We start from the raw sequence: 27,601 nt of genomic DNA on the forward strand, positions 1-27,601 counted from the left end.
CATTCTTTTCTGCTTTGGATTGCATTTTAAGGTAGTGGAGCGTGGGAACTCCGGAGACGCCTCAGTGGCGAGGACCCCTCGTTGCTCTTGCAAAGGATCCAATTCCCAGAGCCCATATGGTGGTTCACAACCATTTTTTTTCTTTTAGATTTATTTGTTTATTATGTATAGGGTTCTGTCTGCATGTATCCGTGCAGGCCAGAAGAGGGTGCCAGATCTCATTACAGATGGTTTCCAGCCACCATGTGGTTGCTGGGAATTACACTCGGGACCTCTGGAAGAGCAGTCAGTGCTCTTAACCACTGAGCCGTCTCTCCAGCCTCCACAACCATTTTTAACCTTAGCTCTAGAAGATCCAATATATATAGCACACATACACGCATGTAGGCAAAAAGTGAAACTTAATATAAAAACGGTTTAGTGTGTTTGGACACACACCTGCCCGGGAGGGGGGGGGGCGAGCCGTGCGTGTGGAGAGCAGAGGGCGCCTTCCGGGATCCAGTTCCCTCCTTGTTCCTTGTGGGGAGCCAGGGATCACACTGGGGCTGCTGTCAGGCTTGGTGGCAAGCACTTTCCTCTCCCACTGAATCACCCGTGTGAATTCTTGTAATCATTTTTCAAAAGAAAGCATAGTTATCTTATTCAGGCCAGCGCTTCTCTGTCTCCCTGCCCTCTGTTAATTTTCCCGAGGGGGCTTTGGTTGCAGCCCTGACCGTTTTCAAGTGGTTTCCAGCAAATGGGGGAATATACTTGGGAAACTATTGAGAAGTTAAGTTTCTGTTTGGAACAGGAACCCTCGCAGCCTTTAAAACTATAAACTATACATAAAAGCCCGCTTTGTGGCTAGCGCGGTGTTAGAATTCTGAGTTATCATGCCCAGGTCCCGGGTCCAATCCCCAGTGCAGACAAAACCGAGGCGCTCAGCTCTGTCCTCTGCAGTATCAGCCCGATGTTACGGTTAGTGTCTGTCTTTCCCCAGCCTTTCCTGGCTGCTTCCTGCCTTCTGGGGCTCCGCCTCCCGTTTTGTTGGCTTTATGCTTTAGAGATTCAATTATCCTTTAGTTAGCGTGGTAGTCACCAGCCGCTCCGCACTGCGCCGTGGGTTCTTCTTAGGCAGAGTGTGGACTGGAGGACCCCAAGTTGCTGGAACTTTGGGAAGGGGCAGACCTTCGCTTCTGGCTCTGGATTTCCTTCTCTGCTTGTGGAACCAGACACCAGACATAAAAGTATTCACAGATGCCCAAGGCAGACCCGTTCCCACCATGCCTTTCGAACCGTGGTGAACCGATATCCCTTTAAAGCTGGGCCCAAAGACTTTCCTAAAGTTATTTCTGTCGGGTATTTCGTCCCACTGACCCCCAAAACAATGCAAACTACATATGTTTCAGAGAACGGTCAACGCTCATCCCAAGGGTCCTTTGTGAGATGGACAAAGTGGCAGGAAGGTGAAGGGGCTTCTGGAAGGTGTAGTCCGGAAGTTCCTTCCTGCAGTGGGGGGGTGGGGTCTGGGAAGTGTACTCCAAAAGTCTCCGGGAAGGACGGACGCTCGTTCTCCCGAGGGTTTCTGGGAAATGTAGTTCAGAGCTAGGAGAGCGAGCGCGCCGCTCTCCATCAGGGAGTCCATTCATCCATCCGCCTCGCGTCCTCCTCAACTCCTTTCAAGTCTTTTTATGTGGCCAGACGGCCGCTCCCGGAGACCGGAAGTGAGGGGACGGGAAGTGCGAGGCCGGGATCTCGCTCCCCCCCCGCCCCCTGCTGCTCGCAGCCCCTCCAGTTGTCTCAATTGTTGTCGGAGGCGGTTGGAGGTTGGCGGCAGCTGGCTCGCGCCGCCGTTAGACTCTAAAGGCGGCGACGGATTAAGCCGCTGCGGCCGTCTGCGGTGGTCGCAGCCCGGTCCTCGGGCGCTCTTCTCCCTGGAAGCCCCGGGACGAGAGCCAGCCCTGGCTGCGGGACAATGCCGGGCCCCTCCCCGCATCCCCTGCCTAAGGCGTCTCCGAGGAGCTGCAGGCAGGAGGCACTTGTCACTCCCGTCACCGCCCCAGGTACTTCGGTTCATCGGGGTCCCTTGTCCCTGGAAATTGGCTACCAGGAGAAACATGATCGCACTTTAGCTGTTTGTTTTGTTGTTATTATTGTAGCTCGCGTGTGTACTTGGGGGAGGTGGGGAGAGAGCGAGCGAGCGAGCGAGCACGGGTGCCTGCGCCGGAGGAGGCTAGGAGGGGCCATCAGATCCCCGGAGCACGGGTTCCAGGCGGTTGTGGTGCTGGCCTTGGTGCTGGAAGCGGAACTCGGTTCTTCTGGAAGATCTGCAAGTGCTCTTAACGCCCGCCCGAAGCAGCTCTCCCGCCTCTCCCATTGTTTTCAGTTTTCCAGGCAGGGTCTTTTGTAAACCCGGGGTGGCCTCAAGCTCCGTGTGCAGCCGAGGGTGACCTCTTACTCCTGATTCTTCTGCCTCCACCTCTTAAGTGTTGGGATCACAGGCAATGTGCCTTGTGTAATTAGAAAGAATACAGTTAGATACACACACACACCTGTGGTCAGTCTACTTGTTAGTTTGTATTTATGCTGGGATTGCTTGAATTCAAGTACAAAGCTTCTTAAACTGAATGATCAGGAAAGTACCCCCCCTTCTATAATACACACACTCTCTGTATACACATGTGTATAGGCTTGTTTGTTTGTTTGTTTGTTTTTAACTTGCCTATTGTTCACCTTTCATGCTTTATATCCCTTTTAGTTGTCCCTTGGTTTGGAATTTATGTTGTCTGTGTCATTCTTATGAAATTTGATACCTAGGCCTGGGGAGGTGGGCTCCGGGGTCAAAGTGATCCAAGACTGGAGTTTGGATCCCCAGGAACCCAAGTTAAATGTCAGGCGAGCTTAGCCTTAGGCAGCTGAGATGGGGTCCCTAGAGCAAACCGCTAAGCAAGACTGCCCTTATCAGTGAGCTCTGGGTTTGATTGAGAGACCCTCCCCTCAGTGAATGAAGGAGATGGAAAGGAAGGCCGATTCCTCACTTAAGCTCCAGGCCTCCACATGCGCGGGTGCCCATAGGGTTCGGTGTTCTGTGTTGTGTTCCGAGAAGAGTCACTCCGGAATGCAACTTGGGCTCCTTAGCAACAGCGATGTCCAGCCTCTGATGGACCGAACTCCGTACTACTGTTTAAAAGCGTGTTCAATGATTGTCACAGCAAGGTTGGTTTTTGGGTAGTACAGGTTCCTCATGCCAAAGCCCCCTTGATCTATTCCGTAGTCCTCTGAAGGCAATCATCACACACCCCTGTAGGGTTAGTCCCTACTTTGGGCCGTTTGCAACACCCAATAATGCAGGTTGCTCCAAGTGTGTCTTATAAATCATAGAGAACAATCACCGTGCTCTACAGTAATTTCCTCAAGGTCACCCTCGCCTGCCGTGGAATCCGCCAGGGTCTCCCAGGCAAGGTCCCCCTCAAGCTTTATCCTAACACCAGTGAGACACAACTATTACATTCTAATGTTTACCCTAGTTAGAGCGACTCTACAAGATTCCCACTATCCACACGCATGCAGAAATATTCGCACACGTGCATAGCACATGCATATGAAAAATGGGGGGTGCTGTTTATAGCAAAAATATAAAACTGAACCAGCATGTATTCTCATTCTGAAAAACACCGGGAACAAAAAAAAATTTTCAAATTTGACAGTGACTTTTTAAGCTGCTTGGGAGGCAAATCAGTCTCCCGTTCATTTTAAATTGTGTCTTAGCGGCCTGACTTTTACCAGAACCACAGTTGATACTTTGTCTTACATTTCCTGAACTTTTTTTTTAAGTGCCCCAACATCATGGCGAAAGCATGTGATTTACAGTTACAATTTGTGCATAAGTGCTTTGCCTGAATCTAAATGTATATGAAATATGTCTGCGTGGTACTCACAGAGGCCAACAGAGGGTGTTGGATCCCTTGGGCTGGGATTGCAGATGGTTGTAAACTACTGTGTAGGTGCTGGGAATTGAACCCAGATCCTTTGCAACCACTGAGTCAAGTCTCTTTCCCCCATTTTTTTCCTATCCCCAATTGTATAACTTTCCATCTATTCAGTTAGTTCTTGGCGGCACCCTGTGAGGCAGGCAGAAATTATGCTTGTGGTTTCTAACATTCCCTGTGTTGGGATAGTAGGTAAGGTGGCACAAGTTCTGATTGCTCTTAATAACAAAAACCCGGAGTCAGACATTAGGGGGTGAAAGCTGAAAGATCAGAGAAGCAGAGCAGCAGACACCAGAGTCTTTACCTCTACGGAAAAGAGAGCAGCTCCTGTCTCCCGCCCAGCCACATCACTTCCTGTTTCCTCCTCCTTAGTTCTGGGATAAAGGCCTGGGATCCCAAGTGTGGGGATTAAAGGTGCGAGCCTCACTGCTGGGCCTCTATGGCTAACTAGCTCCACACTCTGATCTCCAGGCACACTTTATTTGTTTAGAGTACAAACAAAGGATTACCACAAAGTCACCTTGAACCCGAAACCGGGCATTCGGATCCCACTTTTCCCCCTTTCCTCCCTATCATCCTTTGCCTGTGTAGTGTTTTAGTGGCTCTCGTGTGCGCCATTTCCAGAATCTGGAATTCTCCTGGAGGAATGCTGAAACTGGCTGTACAGGTTGTTTGCCATGCGGGTGAGCTAAGGGGTCTGCTGGTCGCTGACATCCGGTGTGAGCTTCTGATTTCTGAGCCGCTTGTGGTGGCATGTGTCCGGAAGTACGGGGTCAGTGCTTGACCTGGCTAATGGCAGTCCTGACGTTTGCCTCATGGCTTCTTCATCTTTTCTTAGTCATGCCTTCTCAGGACAGTGACCTTCCTCCAAAGAAACAAGAGAAGATGGCTGAATTTCAGGTCAGGCATTTCTCACTCATTTCATGCGCCGTTTTGTCTTTTTAGGGAGGGTGGAGTGTTGGTAGTAAATAACAGATCTTTGAGTGTGAGTTAGGTGTTCTGTGTGTGTGTGTGTGTGTGTTAGCATTTGTTACTGATTTACAAAACCGCTGACAAAAATGACCTGTTACTATGATGTAGCCGTTGGTGGGGCAGAGGTTCAAGATTATCTTCTGTGATGTTGAGTTTGAGTACAACCTGGGCTGTAGGAGACCCTTTCTTGCCTCATCCTCAAGAAAGTAAACAGAGAGAGGGAGACAGAGAGAGAGGGAGGGAGGGAGGAAGGGAGGGAGGAGGGGGAGAAACGGGGAGGGGGTATAGTTAGAGTTTAGGGTGTTGTTAGGGAGCTTGTGTGCTTGTGTGAATACAGAATAACTATTGTCTCGGTCTGCTTGGACCCCCCCCCCCCCGAGTCCGTAACACCCGTGTGACCCTGTTTTCGCTGCCTTTCCTCTTCCATGGGTCCTGGACTGAGGTTACTTGTGTTTGGTGTCGCAGGAAGCAGTGACATTCAAGGACGTGGCATTGGTGTTTACAAGAGAGGAGCTGAGGCTGCTGGACCTCACGCAGAGGAAGCTGTACCAGGACGTGATGCTGGAGACCTTCAAGAACCTGGTTACCGTGGGTGAGGACGGGTGTCCTGTGACTCCGAACCTCAGCCTCCCAGAGACAAGACGCTCTGTCCTCAGATGCTCAAGGCTCTGGACTGTTTGAAAGGGTTCCCGGGGACAAGAGGGGCTTTTCTGCCGTTTCTGCTCAGCCAAAATCTTTTTAAACCACTGATCGTCAGCTAGGGGTGACTTTTCTATTAGAGAACATTTGCGGTGCATGTAGGTGGAGTTTCCCTGCCCCGGGAGCCTCTTCCAAGTGACCACCCAGAGGCTTACTATTATTTATAAATGCATGGCCCATAGCTCAGCCTTGTTCCTACTCTTACATTTAAATTAACCCATATTTCTTATGTATGCCTCGCCACCTCATATTCTTACGTCCTGCTGCTTCCTCCACAGCTGGCTGGCTTCTCCCTGACTCCGCCCTTCCTCATCCCAGCATCCTCTGATTGTCCTGCCTAACTGTATCCTGCCTTGCTGTAGGCCAAGCCGTCTCTTTATTAACCAATGAGAGCGATACCTACTCACAGTGTACAGAAGGGTTGTTCCACGGCAGGTGGAATGGTCACAATTCAGGGACGGGTGCCACTGATGTTTAGTAGCTAGTAGCCAGGGACAAGGCAGCTCCTACAGCAGGATGATGTACCATCCAGTGTCTGTCCATATGCTGCCAGGGAGAACCCCTGATTTGCTTGAGCCACAAATGGGAGGCTCAACTTCAGTACTTTGGATTTTGCTGAGACTAGAATCCAGGGCTTTCTGTATGCTAGGCGGGGGTCTGCTGCTGAGCAGTGTTCCCAGCTCTCTGGTGGATTCTAGGCAAGTGAAGTACCACTGATTGACATCCCCAGCCCCTCACTGGGGGATTCTAGGCAGGGGCTCCACCACTGAGTCACACCCAGCCCTGTACTTTGTCTTTCTTTTTTTTCTTTTTTTGGTTTTTACGAGACAGGGTTTCTCTATATTGTTTTGTAGGCTATCGGTCCAGCCCAGCCTCGAACTCACAGAGATCCGCCTGCCTCTGCCTCCCAAGTGCTGGGATTAAAGACGTGCACCACCACCGCCCAGCTACTTTGTCTTTCTAATTATGCCTGTGACCCATTAACAGGTAAACAAACAAGCTTGGTGCAGTATAGTAGTGTTTTCTGTTTTCTTTAGAGACAGGATTTCTCTGTGTAATCCTGGCTGTCCTGGAACTCACTGCAGACCAGGCTGGCCTCTAACTCAGAGATCCACCTGCCTCAGCCCCCTGAGTGCTGGATTAAAGGCGTGCGCCACCACAGCTGAAGTAATATTTCCTTTGCAATAGAGTAGATGAAGACAGGATGTCAGAATCTGTTATGGAGGACCGGCTGCAGCAGAGCCTGATGGTTTCCATGTGAGAGACGGTTAAAATACGACGAAGCAGACTCTGTCATGCTTACACAGCCATGGCCTTGATTTTTCACTCACTTTTGAAGTTCCTTTCAGGTCTTTGTGTATGGTGCCTGTGTGTGCTGGGTGACCGTGGCGCTTCCTTCTTTATCTCTCTCTGCCCTATTTCCCTGAGGCACGGTCCCTTCCAAACCTGTGCCTGGCAGCCGCAAACTCCAGTGGCCGTCCTAGCTTCCCCCAAAGCGCCAGAGATATTACGTGCCGTCGGGAGACTGTGCCTGACCTGGTCCCATGGGTGCTGGGATCCGATCTCAGGCCTCGTGGTTCCGCAGCAAGCGCTGTTAGCCACAGAGCTGTCTGCCCCGCCCATGATTTCTCAGTACAGTATATGATGATAAGCATTTCTAAAATCCACTTCGCAGGCGCTGAGGATTGTGTAGTTTAGACAAAAGTGTGCTTTAACTTTGTGTTCAACTTAAATCTGTGTCTTGTGTCTCCCTAGGGTGCTTTTCCCGCAAAGCAGACTTGGTATCCCTGCTGGAAGCCGAAGAAAGGCTTTGGCTGAAGGAAACAAAAGCCCAGAGAAGTAGGTATCCTGGCGAGAACGCATGCTATCCATGTCGTTACCCTTGCCCGCTGGCCCAACGGAGCCTGAAGCTTTTCTAGCTGAAATTCAATAGAACCCATTGCACAACTGCTAAGGAAAAGGGGTGAATGCGCTTTAATTGATGTTGTTGGGTTGGAGCATGGATAGTCCTTGTGTCCTTAGCGCTCGTGGCTTTGTTTTTTCATTTTTAAATTTTAAAAGATGTCTGTGTTTATATGCCACGTGTGTCTGGTGCCCGTGGGGCTGGCGTCGCTGCAGCCGGAGTTACGACGGGGAGTTGTAAGTTCCTTACTGTGGGTGCTGGAGTCCAAACTCAGGTCCTCCGGGACCAGTGTGAGCCATTTCTGCAGGCCCGGGAGCGCTCGTGTTACACGTGGGGCATGTGTCTGTAATTTGTCTGTAAGTGGGTCACACCGAACTCTTGGGGGCCCGGAGCCCACCCTTGCTTCCATGCTTCCGCCTCCATGGAAACGTGAAGGACGAGGCAACCTTCGCCCTGGCTCGATCGGGTCGCACCCATGCCCTCAGTGTGGGGTTCTCCCCAGGCCGCCCTCATCTCCGTGGCTGCTCTCTTACAGGCCACAGGAACCCAGGCGCCAAGGCACCTGTCGGGAGACCCCCACTGAAGCGCCTGGCCCGGGAAGAGCTGTCTTGCTGGCACATCTGGAGGCAGGCTGCACAGACCAGGCGTCTTCAGAGGAAGCAGTGTCAGCCGCTGCCGGGCGACTCCACCGTGGCATGTGACAGCGGCGGCCATGCGGAGACTCGCCAAGGAGCCGGGGGCAGCCGCCTCGTGCGTGCAGACCCCTCCGCCTCGAGAACGCGGGGTTCGCAGCAGAGCGGGCGCCCCGGTGCTGCACAGACCCGGGCCGGGGACAGGCAGGTCTGTCGGACACCGTCGCCTTGTGAGCCGCTGGGGAGCAGCAGCGAACGCACAGACTGTAGGCGAGCCAACGACGGCGCTGACCCCGGGGGGAACGCGCGGCCGCAGGGGGAGTGCGACCCCGGGCTCCCGGCCCCTGCGACCACCCGCCCGGGCGAGGCGCTAGAGAAACGCCCCCAGCCCGGCGATCGGAGCCCCCCCGGCCCTCCGCAGGCCGGCCCGACGGCGGGGAAGCCCGGCCAGAGAGCCGGCAGTGGCCGCGCCCAGCACAAAGCTCCCCGGGAAGCGAAGCCGTACAAGTGTGAGACGTGCGGGAAGGGCTACGCCCAGCCGTCGAAGCTTCGCGTCCACCACAGGGTCCACACCGGGGAGAAGCCGTACAGGTGCGAGGAGTGCGGCAAGGACTTCCGCTACGTGTCCAACATCAACCGGCACCTGCTGATACACGCGCGCGAGAAGCTGTCGAAAGGGCTGAAGCGCGGCGGGGGCCGCGACTGGAGGGCCGCCCTCCACCAGCGCGTCCTCGCCGAGATGAAGCCCTACAAGTGCAAGCAGTGCGAGCAGAGCTTCAGCCGGCCCGCCGACTACCGGGCGCACCAGCGAGGCCACGCGGCGGGCAAGCTGCACACGTGCCCCATCTGCGGGAAGGGCTTCAGCCGCCCCTTCGGGCTGCACTCGCACCAGCGGGTGCACACCGGGGAGAAGCCGTACCGCTGCGACGTGTGCGGCAGGACCTTCCGCTACAGCTCGCAGTTCACCTACCACCAGAGGGGCCACACCGGGGAGAAGCCGTACCGCTGCGACGTGTGCGGCAAGGCCTTCGGCAGGAGCATGGACCTGCGCCACCACCGCAGGATGCACACCGGGGAGAAGCCGCACCGCTGCCAGGAGTGCGGGAAGGCCTTCAGCCTGCCGTCCAACCTCCGCGTGCACCAGAGCGTGCACGCCAAGGAGAAGCTCTTCCGGTGCGAGGAGTGCGGCAAGCGCTTCAGCCAGCGCTCGCGCCTGCAGGCGCACCAGAGGATCCACACCGGGGAGAAGCCGTACCGCTGCCAGCGCTGCGGGAAGGGCTTCAGCCGCTCCTCCGCCCTGCACTACCACCACAGGATCCACGCCGGGAAGAGGCCGTTCCGCTGCGACGTGTGCGGCAAGGGCTTTGTCTACAGCTCTCAGTTCGCCTACCACCAGCGATGCCACGCGGGGGACAGGCTGCACAGGTGCCACGACTGCGGCAAGTTCTTCGACAGCAGCGCGGAGCTGCACGAGCACCAGGGCGTGCACGCGGCCGAGAAGCCTCACAAGTGCGGGCAGTGCGGGAAGGCCTTCCACTTCCCCTCAAAGCTGCGGCTCCACCTCACCGTCCACGCCAGGGAGCAGCTCTTCAAGTGTGACATCTGCGGCAAGGGCTTCCGGCTGAGCTCCCAACTTCTGTTACACGAGAGACTCCACACCGGAGAGAAACCGCACACATGCGACGTCTGTGGCAAAGGCTTCGATTACCAGTCCCGCCTGGAAACCCATAAGAAAATCCACACCCACAGGAAGCACCGGAGTGGGCGTGGTGGTACATGACCGAGAACCCGGCGGAGGCCGGAAGAGGGTAGGTTTGTGGCCAGCCTGGGCTCCCAAGCATACTTTGTTTTGTAGGATTGTCCCTCTTCAAGTTTTCCCAGAGTCCATCCCAGAGCTCGTCCCTGTAAAACCATTACAAGAAGGAACAGGCTTCTACAGACTCGAGGTCTAACACTCCTTGAAGCGGTAATGTAGCAGAGGAACACCTAGGACTCATTTTAGAGGAAGAAATTCGGGCGGTGACTCTCTTGACAAGACTGAATATCAGCAATTATCTTCAGTGGGCTACGTGCCAGAAGAAAAGATACTTGCCAAATGCTGACTTAGCTCTCTGTACTTAACAGTGGGCATTATTTTTACTAAAGCCTAAAGGTGTGGAAAATAAAACTGCCGACTAAAAATTTCCTGTAGCCACGGACTTACCCTGTGGGGTTTTTTTTTTCCATGCAGTGAAATAGGGCTGTACCCACAATGCATCTCTGATCATCAAAGGTAAATTGGTATCGGCTATGACTGTTTGTAGGGAGATGGTCATTGTATTGTTGTTTTGGAGCTGGTTTTATGGTTTGCAGTCCAGTGTGTTTTGGTTTTTTTTGTTTTTTTTTTTTTCAGAGACAGGGTTTCTCTGTATCGTTTTTGGAGGCTGTCCTGGAACTCGTTCTGTAGACCAGGCTGGCCTCGAACTCACAGAGATCCGCCTGCCTCTGCCTCCCGAGTGCTAGGATTAAAAGCGTGCGCCACCACCGCCCGGCCTGCAGTCCAGTGTTCTCCTGCAAGCATCAAGAGAGAAGCAGCAGCATTAGCTATGACCGCTGAGAGTTGCTCAAAATATATTAACCTGGAAAACGCTAAAACGTGAAAGTTAGATGTGTGTTTTTAAAGAAAAAAAATGGGGCTGGAAAAGATGGTTCAGTGAGTAAAAGAGCTCGCTGAACAAACATGGGAATCTGAGTTCGAATCCCTGATACCCATGTAAAAAGCTGGGTATGACCGTGTAGGTCTATAACCCAAGTGTTGTGGGGAGTGGAGACAGGAGGATTGTTGTCTCTAGGCAGCAGGGGCAGAGTGACAGACAGAAGAAGACACCTAAGTCATCCTCCAGCCTCCAAAGACGTGCACGTGGGCATACATCCCTGCTCATGTATGTAAAGCGCAACATATGCCCCACACACACACTCCAGATGTGGGGCTGGAGAGACGCTCACACACGTGCACATGCACGCATGCACACACACAGGCACACACACACACAGGCACACACACACCAGATGTGGAGCTGGAGAGACGCTCACACGCGCACACACACACACACACACAGAGGCATACACACACACAGGCACACACACACCAGATGTGGAGCTGGAGAGACGCTCTCACACACACGTACATGCATACACACACACACGCACACACAGGTGCATGCTTCATTTAAAGATAAATAAGTTTTAGAAGATACAGATGTGAAGGCTTAGTTACCTCTAGTGAGATTTTAATCCTAAATGTCCACTAAACTTTTTAGAAACCTAGAATTTTTAGAATTTATATGCAATTTTATGCCCTTAACCCAGATACAACAGTTGTTAAATTATTGGGTCTCACTCTCTCCAAATACTTGAATTTGTGCACACTCAACACACTGATGCCTACGCACACAGCTTTTCCGATATCTTACCTCTTCTATCAAATACCTAAGTGTGTTTCCCTTGAGCAGCTGTAATACAGTATCCAACCAAGTCTGGTGTCGATGCACAGCACTACACAACCCAACAGCTTATTTAAATGTCACCAGTTGTCCCCGCTGGTACAGTGGAGTGTGTCCCGATTTTAATCGAGTGTCTCACTGGGCACCCTTGTTCTGAACCTCCCTGTGGCATCGGGTGCAGAAAGAAGACAGAGAGGCACTCTAGGGGTGATTCTTAGCCTCTCCCGCTCTAAGTGTGATTCTTAGCCTCTCCTGCCACGGGGGATCAGCCTACGGCTGACTCACTCCCTGCCGCCTCAGTGATTGCGGTGTGCTATTTCATGGTGTGCTACTTTTGTTTGTACTGCGGAACATTTGTTTAACTCTGTGGAACATTTGTATTAAAGGTGTATTGTTTTTACTCGTGCTGCATTTGTTTAACTCTGTGGAGCTGTGATTCCCTGTGTAAAACACCTGATGGCCTGACGAAGAGCTGAACGGCCATAGCGAGGCAGGAAAAGGACAGGCGGGACCAGTGGGCAGCGAGAATAAACAGACAGAGAAATCGGGGGAGGAGAAGGGGGGGCAAGAGAGAACAAAGAGAGGAGGACAGCGGAGCCAGCTACAGAGTAAGAGTGAGGGTAAGTGTCCAAAAATGAGAGAGGCAAAAGATAGTCGGGAGAACTGAAGAAAAGCTGGCAAGAATCTAGCCCAGCTAAGGCTGGGCATTCGTAAGTAAGACTAAGCCTCCACCTGTGTGATTTATTTAGGAGCTTGGGGGCGGGGGACGGGGTGGTGGGGAGGGGGCGGGGGGGCTAAAGAGTAATAGAAACCAACAATATTTTGGCGTTCTAATATGGGGCTAGAATCAAAATCAAACAATTTGCTAAGGGCCTTTTTATTGTTATAAAGTTCACACCTTTAGCAAGTCAATTTCCGTATACCAAAAGCTCCTATCTAAACTCCCCAAAGAAACAATGTTAGCGCAGATTTTCAGTTAAGAGACACAGAACCAAGTTTTGTGTAGGCGTTGAACTTTTAGGAACCGCTCAGATAGGACTTAGACACTTCAACCAGGAGGTGCCGGAGACAGAAGCAGTCACAAAAGGAAGATCAAAGCCAGAAGCAAGCCAGCTGCAGAGGTGTACAGAATCTCCCCTAACATATCCCCCCTTCGTATATGTTATGACTAACTGGGCTGAAAATTACACAGCCTTACAGCAGATACGGCCTTCTCTCTATTTTTCAATCTGAAGTAAGTAAGCCAAAACACAGTTTAAAGTCAGTAAGGTTGCTACTATTGCTGGAACAAGAGTAACACTTGCTAAAACAAGAAATCTACTAAAGTGATTCCCAAGATTGAATGAGGCTGTGGTATCTGCAAGGCTTCCCATAATATCCGTTCCTGACATATCAGGTAACTTTTTTTGTGAAAGTTTCCTTAATCTCTTGTTGTAAATGAAAAGTCATTTGGGAAGAATTAGGGTGACCCCCTCAAATGCATCTTAGTCATACTTGTATTCCTAAACTATAAAGATGTAATACAATAGGATGTGACACATTTTACTTTTACCTACTCCTTTAGTATTTCTTGTCGGGGTCAGCCAACCTGAATAGGAGAGTGAGGATTAGAAAGAGAAAAGGCGGAAGATAGAATTGGGAGGGCTCTCGGTGAATACTGCAGCAGCCCTGAATTTATTTCCCACAGCCCTTTTATACCCAAAGCAAAAGAGGGAGGGCAAAAGACATCCTTACCATAGTTCAAGGAACAAACAGGCGTAATTAACCTCCTAATTCTCAAACCATGCAGTAACCACGCCTCTGCCCAAACATCCTGTTATTTGGCCTTGAGCAGTAACAAGCTTGAACTCTCTCAAGTCAAGATGGAATGGAGTCACTGTGGGCCCCCACAGTTTCTGATTGATCCCCTAATGGTATAACGGCTTGTCTCAAATCAGCTATTCAATTAACTGTCTCATTATCTATATTGTTGAGCTCAGAGTTGTGCAGGATGCTTATGCCAGTCTCTAACAAACTCAGCAGTTTGAGTTTCCTCATGAAGTTTCCACTCTGGCTCTTGCAGCGGCAGCAGATAGTGCAATAATCGGTTCAACCATCCAGTATGCTCCTCTTAATACTGTTTCAGTGAACTTCTGCCCCGGGATCACCACAGGAGAGTCTGGCATGGCCTCGACAGCTTCACCGGTATCTGTGGTGCTGGCCTTGCTCAAGGATGGATGAATGTTCAGAGGTTAAGTTTCAAGACATACTAGAAGGACACAGCGTTCATGAGTGATGCGGTAATTTTTAGGGTGCCATGGCACAGGCCCCTTCAGTAAGATAATGGTACCCACGCTCCAAAAGGATGGCTTTGAGTTAGTCTGAAAGGCAAAGTATACTGATCATCCTTGATGTTTATCCTTCTTTCCCACTCCTGAAGAGGGTGGAGGGCACGTGCCAATTTTCACAAGTTAGTCTGAATTGAATTTACAAATTGCAGGAGAGGACTTGACATTCCAGCTCATGCTGTTGAGTAGGTTCATCAACAGTAAAACGGATCTCTAAAGTTCCGTCCAAACCATGCCGCTGCCATCTTAACTCTGAGTGAGAATATTTTTCTTGAGGGAAGCCATGACGTCATCCAGGCTATGCCGTCTCCTGGGAGATATTAAATAGCACTCTAGGTTTCTCAGCGTCACACGATCGCCAATGTACCCCGTCAGACTGCTTGTTGGTGACCAACATCTCATAAGATGGTAGATCTGTGGAACCAGTAGCATTAATCTCCTGTCCCTTAAAACCAGCTGCACGAAGCATATAAATCTTACTACTAATAATCTTGGGTAGTAGTAACTACAGATGGCCATACTTGAAAGGTTATATTTAGGCTTCAAATTCCATTTTCCATACAAATAGGAATTCCTTGTACTCCCACAGTATAAATTTTAATCTCTTTACCCTCCTCCAATGGCTGAGTAGGACCTCAGTTGTAAGTGGGGTTCTTAATTGATCTAAATAATAAAAACCTGGAGTCAGATACGGAGGAAAATGTTGAGAGATCACGAGAAGCAGCAGCAAGCCAAAGCCACCCTTACCGCATCAGCTTCCTAGTGGAAAAGAGAGCGAGTTCCTGTTTATTCCCGGTTATAGCCTCTCTCTGGCCAGCCATCTCACTTCCTATCTGCACAGACCTCCAGACCTCTATGGTTAGCTAATGGCATGCTCTATCCTCTGATCTTCAGACAAGCTTTATTTGTACGAGGAAGGTATCACCACAGTCGGCTGTCATAAGGACCAGGAAGCCAAGAAGGTTCACTAACCACCACAGGAATACCCACATCTCCCCACCCTACTGCTAGGTTAATTGGAGGACTGGAGATAAAATCCCAATATGTGTGGTTGGCTTCTGTTACCTGTAGAGCTACCACAGATAGCACAGCAAGGAACGTATTTGTAGCATTTAGAGGTTTCTGAGTCACTGGAACGATCACCTCCCCTTTGTCGCACAAATTCTTAATCTGTCCCAGGCGGGAGGACCAGCTGTCTGCTCCAAAGGCTGTCTGTATCTTTTCTTTCCCAGAGGCCCGTCTCCCATCTCAGTAGACAAGCATCCGAGAGACTCCTCTTGCTCACACCAGAGTCTTGGTTCTGATTTTGATTCTTTATCAACTTCGACGGGACCCGTAACTTCTCCTGTATAAGCATAAGCATACCTTCAGCCCATCTTTCCCCATTTTCCGTACTGATGCCAAGGCTTTCTTGTAGCACATTGGCTGACTTAACTCGGCAGTTCTTTCTATGGTCCAATGCCTTTCGGCAGCTGTTGGCCCTGTTTTGTTAACATTTAAATTTAAGGTTAGTAAAGCATCCCGCAGTCTCTCCCGGGGGTCCTCGTATTCCCCCTTCTGTTTAACAAGCAGCTTTAGAGTGCGATTAGCTCTCTCAACAATTGCTTGTCCTAGTAGGATTGTTTGATATCTCTGTAATGTGTTTTATGTTGTAACATGCAAAAAAAAATGGTTTCATGTCACTGGAAACATAAGTTTGGGCTTTATCAGTCTTAATTTGTGCTAGTATGCCCATTACAGCCATTGTTTCTAGTAAATATGTAATTATAGAATCTGCCCTTTCAGAACTTAAGGCAGATGCCCACTGGAACCCAGAATAAGTGTCAATGGTATGATGAATATATTTTAGTTTTACAAGTTTTGTTAAATGAAATACATCAATTTGCCAAATTTTATTTCTTTGTGTACCTTTAGGTAAAGGAACTTGATTATACAAATAACAAGATTTTTAAATAATTTTCTTAGCTTGTCAAGTAATGAAAAATTTTTTTCTTGAGTCCCTACTATTAATATGCTGTTTCGTATGAAACTCTAAAGCTTCCAACACATTTCCTATCAGTAATTGATCAATTTTTTCATTTCCTTTTGCTAATGGCCCAGGCAACCCAATTTGGGGCTAAATATGAATGCTGTATAGTGGCTAACTTCTGTACCAGATTGCTTATTGCAGTTGTATAAGTAATAAAGTTAATTCTGAATTATCAGGAATATGTTCAGCAGGGTTTTTTGGGTTTTGGCTTTGTTTTCTTGTTTGTTTGGTTGGTTGATTTTTTGAGATAGGGTTTCTCTATGTAGCTTTAGAGGCTGTCCTGGAACTCACTCTGTAGACCAGGCTGGCCTTGAACTCACAGAGATCTGCCTGCCTCCTGAGTGCTGGGATTAAAGGTGAGCACCACCAACACCAAGCTAGTTCAGCAGCATCTATCTGCAATTCAACCCTTTGTGCATATTGAGAATCAGTAATTAAGAGATTCATTAAAGTCTAATAAAACCATCAGAATGGCATGTAACTCTGATTTTTGAACGGAACCATATGGACTTTGGATTACTCTATTGATGTTTCCTGCTTTGTGACCAGCCATTTTTAATTTATTTGCACCAGTGTAAAATGTGAAAGCCCCCAAATGCATGCTATTTTCATTATGCAGGGAAGAATTCACTCAGTTCTTTTTATAAGCTGAATCTGTTTACTTTTTGGATATCTGTTGTTAATTTCTCCTAAGAAATTACTACAAGCTCCTTGTCAATCATCATCAATCGCCCACAATTGCACAATTTCAGCATTAGTATAGGGTGCCACAACCTCAGCTGGATCTATAAGTGACAACTGGTCACGTCTTATTCTTCCCTTTATAATTAATTCAAAAATCTTTTTTACGTAGGCTCTTAACTTTCTATTCTGTTTGTGAGCTAGGAAAATCCATTCTAAAATATTATCCTCCCTCTGCATAATGAATTACTAAAATACATTCAGTTGTGAGATCTAATTATTTCATGTAATTTTTTTGGAGGGGGGTTTCCGAGACAGGGTTTCTCTGTGGCTTTGGAGGCTGTCCTGGAACTCGCTCTGTAGACCAGGCTGGCCTCGAACTCACAGAGATCCGCCTGCCTCTGCCTCCCGAGTGCTAGGATTAAAGGCGTGTACTACCAACACCCGGCTTGTTGTATGTAATTTGAGCTCCCCATTGTTGTAACAAATCTCCCTTCCCCATACATTTGTGGGTATAGAAGCCACATAAGTCTTTAATATCCCTATTTGTCCTTTAGGCCCTATGCATTTAATCTGTTCCACATTTCATTTTACCTGAGATAACGTTCCAATGTCTATAAATTGAGTGGGGATTCTTTTTTGTAAAAGCTGATTTGGAGTTTAAGATTTTTGAAAAATTATAGATACCTTGGCTTTAGTGTCTAATAGGCTTGAGATTTCAATACCATTTACTCATAGGTTTATCTTTGTCATCATATTATTATCAATTATTTCTCTCTAGTACTTTCGAAAGCTCCCGTCCTAGGTATAGTAGCTTTTTCCCTTTAAAATATGGGAGAAATAGCAATTGAGCAAATTTATCACCAGACTTGTTTGCATGGTCTATTTTCAGCAAAGGCCATCTATAAAAGCATTAAAGACAATATAGGGTTTCAAGAGGTAACATTAAGCAAGACTATGGAGTATTTCTGGAACCCTTTTAAAAAAGAGGATCTTGTTTTATAGATTCCCAAGTAACATGTTAATGTAATGTGTCAATTATTAAACTGCGGGTTGAACAGTCTACCTGTGTTTTATTTAGTGGAAAAATAATTTCCATAGACTTTTTATCGGTTAAGAGATTGTTTTTATGGGTTTCTACTTTAGTAACCACCCAATCTGTTTCAGGGGTTACATTTTTATAGAATTTTTTTTTTCTAGAAGCCAACTTAAAGAGCAGAGCCAAATTTTCAGTAATATTGGGTAAGAGCATACTCAACAATATAGCTTAAAATCGTGAGCTTTGCTTCTTTTGCTGTGAAAATTAAACATTTATCTAAACATTAACTAGACAGTCAAAAGAGAACATCCTCTCTACAATGAGGGACTAATGTTTCTGGAAATCTAGACAGCGCTGAATTAGGACTTTATACCCTAACTGTGATTGTTTTTTGTTGTTAGATGCTGGGCTTGTTTTTTTAAAATATTTTTTTATTATTTTAATTTTAAATAGCTTATTTTACATGTCAATCCCAGTTCCCTCTCCCTCCCCTGTTCCCGCACCCCCACCATCCCCCCCCAGCCTCCCACCCTATCCCTACTTCCTTCCACATAGGGGATATCTAGAGTCTGTCATTTCAGTCAGGGCAGGGTCCAGGCACTCCCCTAAGAGTCCAGGCTGAGAGAGCATCCCTCTTTGTGTTATGGACACACGATGTCTGTTTGTATTCCAGGGATAAACACTGATCCACTGCTCAGGACCCCATAGTTTGCCCAGGCCTTCTCGCTGACACTCACATTTGGGGGGGGTCCAGATCAGTCCCATGCTGGCCTCCCCACTGTCAGTCTGGGGTCCAAGAGCTCTCCCCTCTTCAGATCAGCTGTCTCTGCTGGTTTTGCCATTCTTTGCCTATTTGCTCATCACTCCTCTCTCTCTGTCGCTAGGTTCCTTGGGTTCAGTTCAGTGTTTAACTGTGGGTGTTTGCCTCTGCTTCCATCAGTCACTGGATGAAGGCTCCCAGATGGTTATAGACATCAAGTTCATTATCAGGAATGGGCATTTAAGGTGGTCTCTCCACTATTGCTTAGCTTGCCAATTGGTGTCATCCCTTTAGATCACTAGAGGTCACACTGGTGTCAGATCTGTCTTCTAACCTATGGCTCCCTCTTCCCCCAATTCTACCCCCCACTCAGACTTCCTGTTCCCCCATGGCCTACTCTCTCTTCCTCTTCTCCCCCTCTCTTTTTCCCAGCTCCCACTCCTCCCCACTTGCTGTGTTCCCCATCTGTTCAGAGGATCTTGCCTAATTTCTCTTCTCTTGGGTACCATGCATATCTTTTAGGTTCTTTCCTGTTTCCCAGACTCTCTGTCAGTGGAAATGCAGACTGGCACTTTCCTGATCCATGTTTAAAATCCATATATGAGTGAGTACATACCATGTTTGTCTTTTTGTGACTGGGTTACCTCACTCAGGATGGTTTCCTCCAGTGCTATCCATTTACCAGCAAACTCTGGGCTTGTTTAAGATTTCCTCTTTCTCCCATGAAGGCACCACTGATGATGAGTTATATTCCCACTATTAGGGAAAAGTAAAAAGTATTTCCCATAAAGGGGCCTTCAATATTGAGTTATTCCCGATCTGAGGGAAAAAAACAAAAAATCATTTAAACCAAAGTTAAGCAAAGGGACAAGAAAACTCCAGGCTCTGGGCTTGCGGTTTTGCTCAGGCTGCAGCAGAGAAGTCACCTGCCGACTCTTTGTGATTGATCTGAGTGTTAGCTGTCCTCAGTTTCTTGTGTAGGAAAGAGCCTTTTTGCTTCCTCTGTTTCTGCTGGGAGGAGGATTCATTCTTTCCTTTATTTTTCATTTATGGGACCTTTTAATTTTTAGACCTTGATTCACTAATCTCCCCCTTTTTACTGGGAAATTCCTTTTTTCTTGATTATCCATTTCTCCTTTTTCCATCGAGAAGTTTCCTTTTATTTCCTTTCCTTCCCTCTCTTCCTTTTTTAAATTTCCTTCCCTTCCCTCTTCTCCACTGGGACGTTTCCTTTTTCCTTGATTTATTCTTTGTCTCAGGAGCCATTCCATTTCCATCTTTAATATTTAAAAGCTGTGCAGTTACGCTTTTTCTTTTAGCAACCGTACATAATGTTACTCCTGAGATGGGTGAAAGGTTCAGGCATTGCGCTGGCCTGCCCTGTTACCTGGCAGGATTCATTCAGGCAGCGCTCTGGCCAGCCCAGAGTTCTGTGAGAACCACACATGTGCAAAGGACCCTTTAAAGGACTGACCCCTGCCCGTTTACGCTCTTTTATTCTTACTCTTTTCTCTTACTCTCATCATCTCATCCTCTCTCTCTCTCTCTCTCTCTCTCTCTCTCTCTCTCTCTCTCTCTCTCTCTCTCTCAGCTCTGCTCACATCTCATCCTCTCTCTCTCTCTCTCTCTCTCTCTCTCTCTCTCTCTCTCTCTCTCTCTCAGCTCTGCTCACATCTCATCCTCTCTCTCTCTCTCTCTCTCTCTCTCTCTCTCTCTCTCTTTCTCTCTCTCTCTCTCTCAGCTCTGCTCTGCACAGGTTGGTTACCTCTCATCCCCCCCTTTCCTTCCCTGTCCACCAATAAAACCACGCGGGACCGTCGTGTCTCGTTACTGGGTAAACCCAGACGTTTTAACAACAACGGGGAGTTTAAATTCTTCACGACCCTGCTGGAGTCCTCTTGCCCTGAGAGTGAACTTCCCTCCCGTCCTTAGAGTGTTGAATCCCCTCAACCAAAGAATGAATGAAGGAAATGTCCTACATTTACACAATGGAGTCCTACTGAGTGGTTAAAAAATGACCTTTTGCAATTTGCAGGCAAATGGACACAACTAGCAAAAGCCATCCTTAGTGAGGTAACCCGGACCCACAAAGACAAATATAACACGTACTCACTCATAAGTGGACATTAGACATAAAGCAAAGGACATCAGCCTACAGGTCACAACCCCAGAGAACCTAGGTAACAAAGACAAACCTAAGAGGGACATACATGGATCCGCCTAGGGAAGGGAAAGGATAAGATCTCCTGAGTAAACGGGGGGGGGCGCACGGGGAAGGATTGAGGGGGAAGGGGAGGTGGGAAGGGGCGTGGAGAAAAATGTATAGCTTGGTAAAAATTATTAAAAAAATAAAAAGAGTAAAAAAATTCCCAGGTGTCTCATGGTGACCACAGCCATGAGTGAGGGCAGCTGTTGCTACACTTCATCAGAATGTTGGCGGCGCACAGTCTGGTCAAGGCAGCTGCGGCTGAACGGCAACTCTGGGGGGGGGGGGCTACAAAGCCAGCAGCAAGTGGCCGTCTCCTGATCTTGCGCGCTGACAACAGACGGAGTGTTTATCCAATTATTCTTTATCAATACAAACTCTGGAGTCAGACATCAGGGCAAGGCCATGAATGGTCAGACAAGTGGCGGGGGAAGTGGCCAGCGACCTCCTCTCTCACCCAAAAAAAGAGTCAAGAATCTCCCTAAGCCTCATCCTTTCCGTGTTTCTCTCTGTGTCCTTGCTCCTCCAAAACCTCTGTGGCTAATTTTGGTCGGCTAGTAGCTAGCTCCACCCCCTGATCCAAAGTAAACTTTATTGGCAGTCTTGGGAGTGTCCGAATGGGACCAAAACATCCCACGACATCCCGGAGGCGGGCCACAGCTTGCACAGGAGGGCATTTCTCCCCCAGGTGGGCAGCACCACGGGACAGAGGCTGGCCTTGCAAACACGGCCATTTCAAAATCCACAGTGGGACCATGACTGGCTGCCTGTGGGTGACCAATGAAGGGCGTGTCCCCCAGAAGACCTCTGGGCAGACAGACAGACATTCTCTGACTGGTGCTGGGAGGAGTCGGCTCTGAGCTCCAAGGCTACCCCGGATCCACTCCGCCTCAGCCTTCCATGTTACTGGGTTACAGGTGCGATCCGTCACCCCTGGCTTCCCTCGCCATTGTATTCGTGTGTGTACGCTGGGGTGGGGACAAGCGCGTGGAGATCAGAGAACAGCTTTGCAGCGTGGACTCTTGGACTTGACGCAGGCCAAAAGGATCGCACGGCATGTGCTTTGCCTGCTGAGCCCCCTCACGGCCCCCAATTGTCTTTTCAATTCTTCTTCCTCCTCCTCCTCTTCATTCTTCTCTTTTTTTTTTTTTTCATTTTTGGTTTGTGGAGACACAGTTTCTCTGTGTAGCCCTGGATGGCCTGGAACTCACTTTGTAGACGAGGCTGGCCTCGAACTCACAGAGATCCACTTGCCTCTGCCTCCCGAGTGCTGGGGTTGAAGGTGTGTGCCGTTACATCTGTGTTGATAATCCTTTTTTTGTCTGTTTTGTCTGTCGATTCGATCTGGTTTGGACTGAGTAATCTCTATCATCCTGTCTGCTGGTTCACTCATTTCTATTTCATCAACAATATATTGTTGAACCCAAGTATTTAATGTTTAATATTTTGTACACTGTAATGTTTAGCTCTGCAATTTACATTACAAGATACTAACCTCCCATCCACCGCTGCAGAGTTAGTCTGTTCCTAAAACTCAGACTTTAAATTGCAACCTGCCTAACACCTGCAGAAATCAAGGAAGTTTTTTTTTTAAGATTTACTTTTCATGCAATACCTGCAGAGGCCAGAAGAGGGCATAAGATCCTGGAACTGGACTTGCAGACAGTAGTCAGCAACCATGAAGGTGTTGGGAACCCAACCTGTATTCTCTGCAAGGACACCCAGAGCTCTGAACCACTAAGCCCTCTCTCCAGTCCCAAGAAATTTCTTCATGAGATGTTAACATTGAAACCAGGACTTTTCAAATGTTAGACACATGCTCTACTGCTGAGAAATGCTGCCAGCCCCTCACTGGGGGATTCTAGGCAGGGGCTCTACTACTGAGCCACGCCCCCAGCCCCTCACTGGGGGATTCTAGGCAGGGGCTCTACTGCTGAACCCTGTCCCCTACTCAAGAATGCATTCCTAAACTTGTGAGCTCTATGAAATAAAAACAAATCCAGTGGACCGGCCATGGTGGATCACACTTCTGATCCCAGCAGCCAGAGGCAGAGGCAAGTGGGTCTGACTTGAAGTCAGCCTAATCTACATAGCAAGTTCCAGGACAGAAGCCTGCACAGTGAGACCAGGTCCTGCAAACAAAACAAGCAGCCCCAGTGAGATCAGGGACAGACAGACCTTATCCAGAGATCACTCTTGCTGTAAGTGAGCACTTGTACCTTTGGCATGACCCAAACATCTGAAACAGGAAGGAGCTTTGAAACTACACTGGCAAACAAAGAGATAAAAAAAATAAAAATGTGTTGTGTAGGAGGAAAACAGAACTCCGCCATTAGCCATGTGACTTACTAGTGGCGCATACAAATGAGGTAATAAAAGGACGGTTTAGCCGGGCGTTGGTGGCGCACGCCTTTAATCCCAGCACTCGGGAGGCAGAGGCAGGAGGATCTCTGTGAGTTCAAGGCCGGGCTGGACCGACAGCCTCCAAAACAATACAGAGAAACCCTGTCTTGTAAAAACCAAAAAAAAAAAAAAAAAGGACGGTTTACCACACCCTAACCACACCCACTTTAGGCATGACTAAAGACGTATATGGACGTAGGCGGTGAACTACATCACTTGCCAGGCCCACTTTGGGGTATGGCTAGGGGTGTTACGGAGGAAGGTGTAAAAGACTGAACAATGGAAGTCTCGCGCTCTTTTCCGGCTTCTAGTTTGGTGGCAGAAAACTACTCAGCTCATCTGGGTTACTTGTTTGGTCTCTTGTAATTTCTACAATAAATACTTATTTTACTTTCAGTATGTGTGCTGTTTATTGTTGCAGCATCATTTTGTTGTCAGAAGTTCTGGAACCCGGATCCAGGCACCTAGAAAAGTGGCTGCTCCTCTGCCCTACCAGGCACACCTGGACTCTCCTTTCGCTAAGCTCCCCACCACTTTGCTGGGCAAGGCACGATTCCTGCCGCCGGGAACCAGCACCTTCTACCTGCCGGTAAGGTTAAGTGGTCTTCTGAGATTTCTCTCGTGGCCACGTGCTCTTTCACTGGCGGCCTGCTGATTTCCACCTGAATAAAACTCCACTGGTAACAAACTTAACTGCTTTATACAATGTCAACTAACATTACGATGCAGGATGTTAAGAATTTTCTTGTTTTTTGTATGGATGGGATTTTAGAAAAGGTTGAGGACCTACCTGGAAGGTACTTCCTACCCACGATGGTGATTATTAGTTTCATAATCAATATAATTTTGCTAAAGAAATGGTTCAAAAATAGGGCGAAATATGACAAACTTATACAGGTCATACGGTCATCGCAGGATGGTTATGAAATCCTAGTACAAAGAATTCAGGAAATGGAAAATTCCTTGCAGGATAGGAAGGAAGGTTTGGTATAAAATATTCAGGATATTAAAAATGATAATGTAGGTCTGACAAACAGGTTTAAAGAGACGGATCACAAAATTGAATTACTTTCAGGAAAAATGTGTTCAACAGACAAAATAGAAAAAGTGGAATAATGTTGAAACGTTTAACCAACAAAACTGTTCCATGTTTGATGATTTCACTAGCAAACTACAAAGACTGGAACATAAGATTGAAATGCTAACAGAAAAGAATTGTTCCATGTTTGAGAGCAATGACAAACTAGCTGATAGAACGTCATTTCTGGAAGGCAGTTTACATGCCATTGAGATACTTTCTAAGGATGAGAATATTAAATATTTGGAATTACGTGTAAATAATGAATGCAAAAAAATGAAAGATTCCATGACGTCCTTAGAAAATTATTTGTCCCAAGAACTTCAAGAGCTCAGAGAAACAATGATGAATAGACTGCAGGTTTTAGAAGACGTTCAATCTGATACTTCAGAATCAGACATACAGGCAACAGGTCAGGACAGGAGTTTCCCAACACCTCTTAAATGCCGGAAAGGTCTCCCTAAGGTTGCTATGCGTTCACCTATGGTTTTCCGAGTATCTGTAACCAAAAAACCAGCCACGAAAAAGCACGCAAATGGTACCATTGCTTATCAATGGAAACCTATACAGACGAAGGACCTAAAGGGAATCAAGGAGGCCATTGTTTCGTATGGTCTTCATTCTCCCTATGTCAGAGAGCTCCTAACCTCATGGGCCACTGTAAATAAAGTAACCCCAAAAGACTGCGCCCAATTAGCCTCAGCAGTGCTCAAAAATCTTTTCAAATTCAATGGAGAGCTTTATGGAGGGAAGAGGCGAAAGCCTTAGAGATTCAGGAATTAAAGAACGGTCATGAAGCACCCCAAGACAAGATTCTTGGGGAGGGTCCTTACACTGACACGCAGGTTCAGTCTGCATAATGATGAGCACATGTTGTCTTTGTGCCGTATAGCTGCTTTGAATGCTTTGGATAAGGTTTGTGAAACAGGAGAGATAATGCAACCCTATACCAAAGTAGTACAGTGTCCAAGGGAAAGGTTCACTGAATTTTTAGAGAGATTGTCCAGAGCAATAGAAGTACAAGTAACAAATCCAGAATATAGGCGACTCCTTATAGAATCTTTGGCATATGAGAATGCAAATCCACAATTCAAGCAGGTACTTTGGCCATTAAAAATAAGATCAGCGCCATTGGAGGAATGGGTCCTATATACAGCAAACCTTGAATGTAAAAGTCAGGATATGGGAGCTTGGGTAGATGAAGCTATTTCTACGGGCTTGAGGAGGCACCAGGATGCCAAATACCCTACCCGTGATGATATAGAGGCCTGGGTAGGGGAGGCAATCTCCAAAAATTTCAACAGACATAAAGATGCCACATGCTTTAACTGTGATAGAATATGTTATCTGAGTAGGAACTGTAGACAACGCATTCCTAGAAATAATGCTTCTACCAGGAATGCTTCAGACAGAAGGCCTCAGCCTCCTGGTCTCTGCAGGAGGTGTGGAATGGGATGACATTGGATCAACGAATGCTGGTCGACTACAGACAGACAAGGTAGATCTTTACAGCTGGGAAACGGGAATCAGGGTCTCAGGAAGGCCCCAGAAAGAAAGATTATCCGGTCATTCCCAGTGACAGTGGAGGACAGCCTCTCCTAGGACAATTAGAAGATCCACCTTCCATTGTAAATAATATGGCACCGGATAATACATTAGCTCCAGAGGATGAATCAATTATATCAGGAGGAAATACAAAACGTATATTTTGGCAAACTTCTATAAAATATCATAGACCCAAGTTACCATTTAAAGTAAATAATATGGTGATTAACGACATTTTAGACATCAGAAGTAACGTCACCATCATAAATCAGAAGTCTTGGCCCCTAATTTGGCCTTTAAAAGAGGTTAACTTTCAATTCTTAGGAATTGGAACTCTATCTCAAGTTAAACAGAGTTCCAATTTAGATGGATTGACTTTATTGGGCCAGAAGGACAGAGAGAAAGGTTAAAGCCATATGTTACAGATATTGTTGTAAACCTCTGGGGTCGTGATCTACTCCAGCAATGGAATATGCAGATTAACATTCCTCCTGTATCAGCTAGGAATTATAGACAAGCTCTTAGTGGTAGAAAGAATATAGTAAGACAGTACAGAAAACAGATGCCAAATGTACAGGCTGTACAGAAGCAGGATGCTAGTGCCAAACCTACAGAGCAACCAAAAGCTCTACCCTTAAAATGGCTGACAGATGAGCCGTGTAGTTTTCCACCGCCGAACTCGAAGCTGGAAAGGCGGAAAAAGAGCTAGACTTCCGTTGTTCAGTCTTTTCTACCTTCCTCCGTAACGCCCCTAGCCATGCCCAAAAGTGGGCCTGGCTAGTGACATAGTTCACCACCTACATCCGTATATGTCTTTAGTCCTGCCTAAAGTGGGTGTGGTTAGCAGTGTGGTAAACCGCCCTTTTATTACCTCATCTGTATGCGCCCCTAGTAAGTCACATGGCTAATGGCTGAGTTCTGTTTTCCTCCTACAGTGTTGACCAAGGGCCCCAGGAAGAACCCTGAGAGGGAGGCCCCGAGTGAGCAGCTGAAAACATTGAGCTTCTCCACACGGATGCCTGAAGATGCTCACAACTCTGGACGAGACCCAGGAGAATCCAGACAAAGAAGCTGTTGTCTTCCAAGTCCTTTGTCCTAGGAATCTGAGGCTGGAAAATACCTGGTGCAGGTCGTAGATTTGAGTCTAATATGTTCCACCAGCTACAGGCTGGGAGCAAAAGCCTCTGTCCTAGGTTAATAAAGCCTGCCGTAAGTAGTTACCTGCAACCATCACCTCCTTGACTAGGGTGCAGCCGATACAGTCATACTCTCCCTTTGTTTTCTGAGACAGTCTTTACTCTGGCCCGTACTTCCACGCCCGCCGGCCCCACCATCTCCAGAGACCGGGTTTCAGCTGTGGACCCCCCACCTGGTGCCTCTTTTTCCTTTTTCCTTAGTTAGTTTTTGATAGGATCCTTTTTAAAAAGATGTATTTATTTATTATATATACAGTGTTCTGTCTGCACGTATCCCTGCAGGCCAGGAGAGGGCACCAGATCTCATTAAAGATGGTTGTGAGCCACCATGTGGTTGCTGGGAATTGAACTCAGGTCCTCTGGAAGGGCAGTCAGTGCTCTTAACTTCTGAGCCATCTCTCCAGCCCTGATAGGGTCATATGTAGCCCAGGCTGGCCTCAAACTCTGCTTCTTGGCTGAGGATGACTTTCAACTTCTGATCCTCCTGCCTCTCCTTCCCAAGTTGCAATAGGCGTTGGGAAATGAGACCGAAGGGGCCTGCAATCTGCTTGCTGTGGTTTGAATGTGCACTTGTCCTAATCAGCTTGTCAGCTTGACACAGACTGCAGTCACATGGGGAGAGGAGCCGTCAATTACGAAGACTCCTCCATCAGACTGGTCTGTAGGGATGTCTGTGGAATA

General features: G+C 47.9%; 2 protein-coding genes and 1 long non-coding RNA gene across 3 annotated transcripts in view; all 3 read left to right on the forward strand.

Annotated features, from left to right (window-relative positions):
- The window catches only part of LOC101842036 (zinc finger protein 45), a 34,915-nt gene extending 23,681 nt beyond the window's left edge, over positions 1–11,234 (forward strand). The window contains exon 6 of the mRNA XM_040734644.1: positions 8,669–11,234. Within this exon, the coding sequence (XP_040590578.1) occupies positions 8,669–9,954 (1,286 nt within the window). The 3' untranslated portion in view covers positions 9,955–11,234. The remainder of the gene's footprint in view (positions 1–8,668) is intronic.
- Positions 1,592–8,055, forward strand: LOC106022544 (zinc finger protein 227). The gene is made up of 4 exons (XM_021223199.2): positions 1,592–2,042; positions 4,807–4,868; positions 5,406–5,532; positions 7,395–8,055. The coding sequence occupies exons 1-4, from the start codon at positions 1,955–1,957 to the stop codon at positions 7,556–7,558; spliced, it is 441 nt and encodes a 146-aa protein (XP_021078858.2). The 5' UTR covers positions 1,592–1,954; the 3' UTR covers positions 7,559–8,055.
- Positions 11,235–11,273: 39 nt separating the features above from the next.
- On the forward strand, positions 11,274–27,207 carry LOC121135574. The gene is made up of 3 exons (XR_005872676.1): positions 11,274–12,276; positions 23,523–23,690; positions 26,660–27,207. It is a non-coding gene; the product is annotated as an uncharacterized LOC121135574 (long non-coding RNA).
- The last annotated feature ends 394 nt before the right edge of the window (positions 27,208–27,601 follow it).

The sequence above is a fragment of the Mesocricetus auratus genome, unplaced genomic scaffold, assembly GCF_017639785.1.
Source record: "Mesocricetus auratus isolate SY011 unplaced genomic scaffold, BCM_Maur_2.0 Super-Scaffold_100038, whole genome shotgun sequence".
In the NCBI taxonomy this organism is placed as follows: domain Eukaryota; kingdom Metazoa; phylum Chordata; class Mammalia; order Rodentia; family Cricetidae; genus Mesocricetus; species Mesocricetus auratus.

What these genes read in the sequence shown, in the direction of transcription:
- LOC106022544 (XM_021223199.2), top strand. Translation starts at nt 1,955, where the DNA reads ATGCCGGGCCCCTCCCCGCATCCCCTGCCTAAGGCGTCTCCGAGGAGC. An exon ending in CACTCCCGTCACCGCCCCAG is followed by an intron (nt 2,043 to 4,806) that starts GTACTTCGGTTC and finishes ATCTTTTCTTAG; the next exon opens with TCATGCCTTCTCAGGACAGT. An exon ending in AGAAGATGGCTGAATTTCAG is followed by an intron (nt 4,869 to 5,405) that starts GTCAGGCATTTC and finishes TTGGTGTCGCAG; the next exon opens with GAAGCAGTGACATTCAAGGA.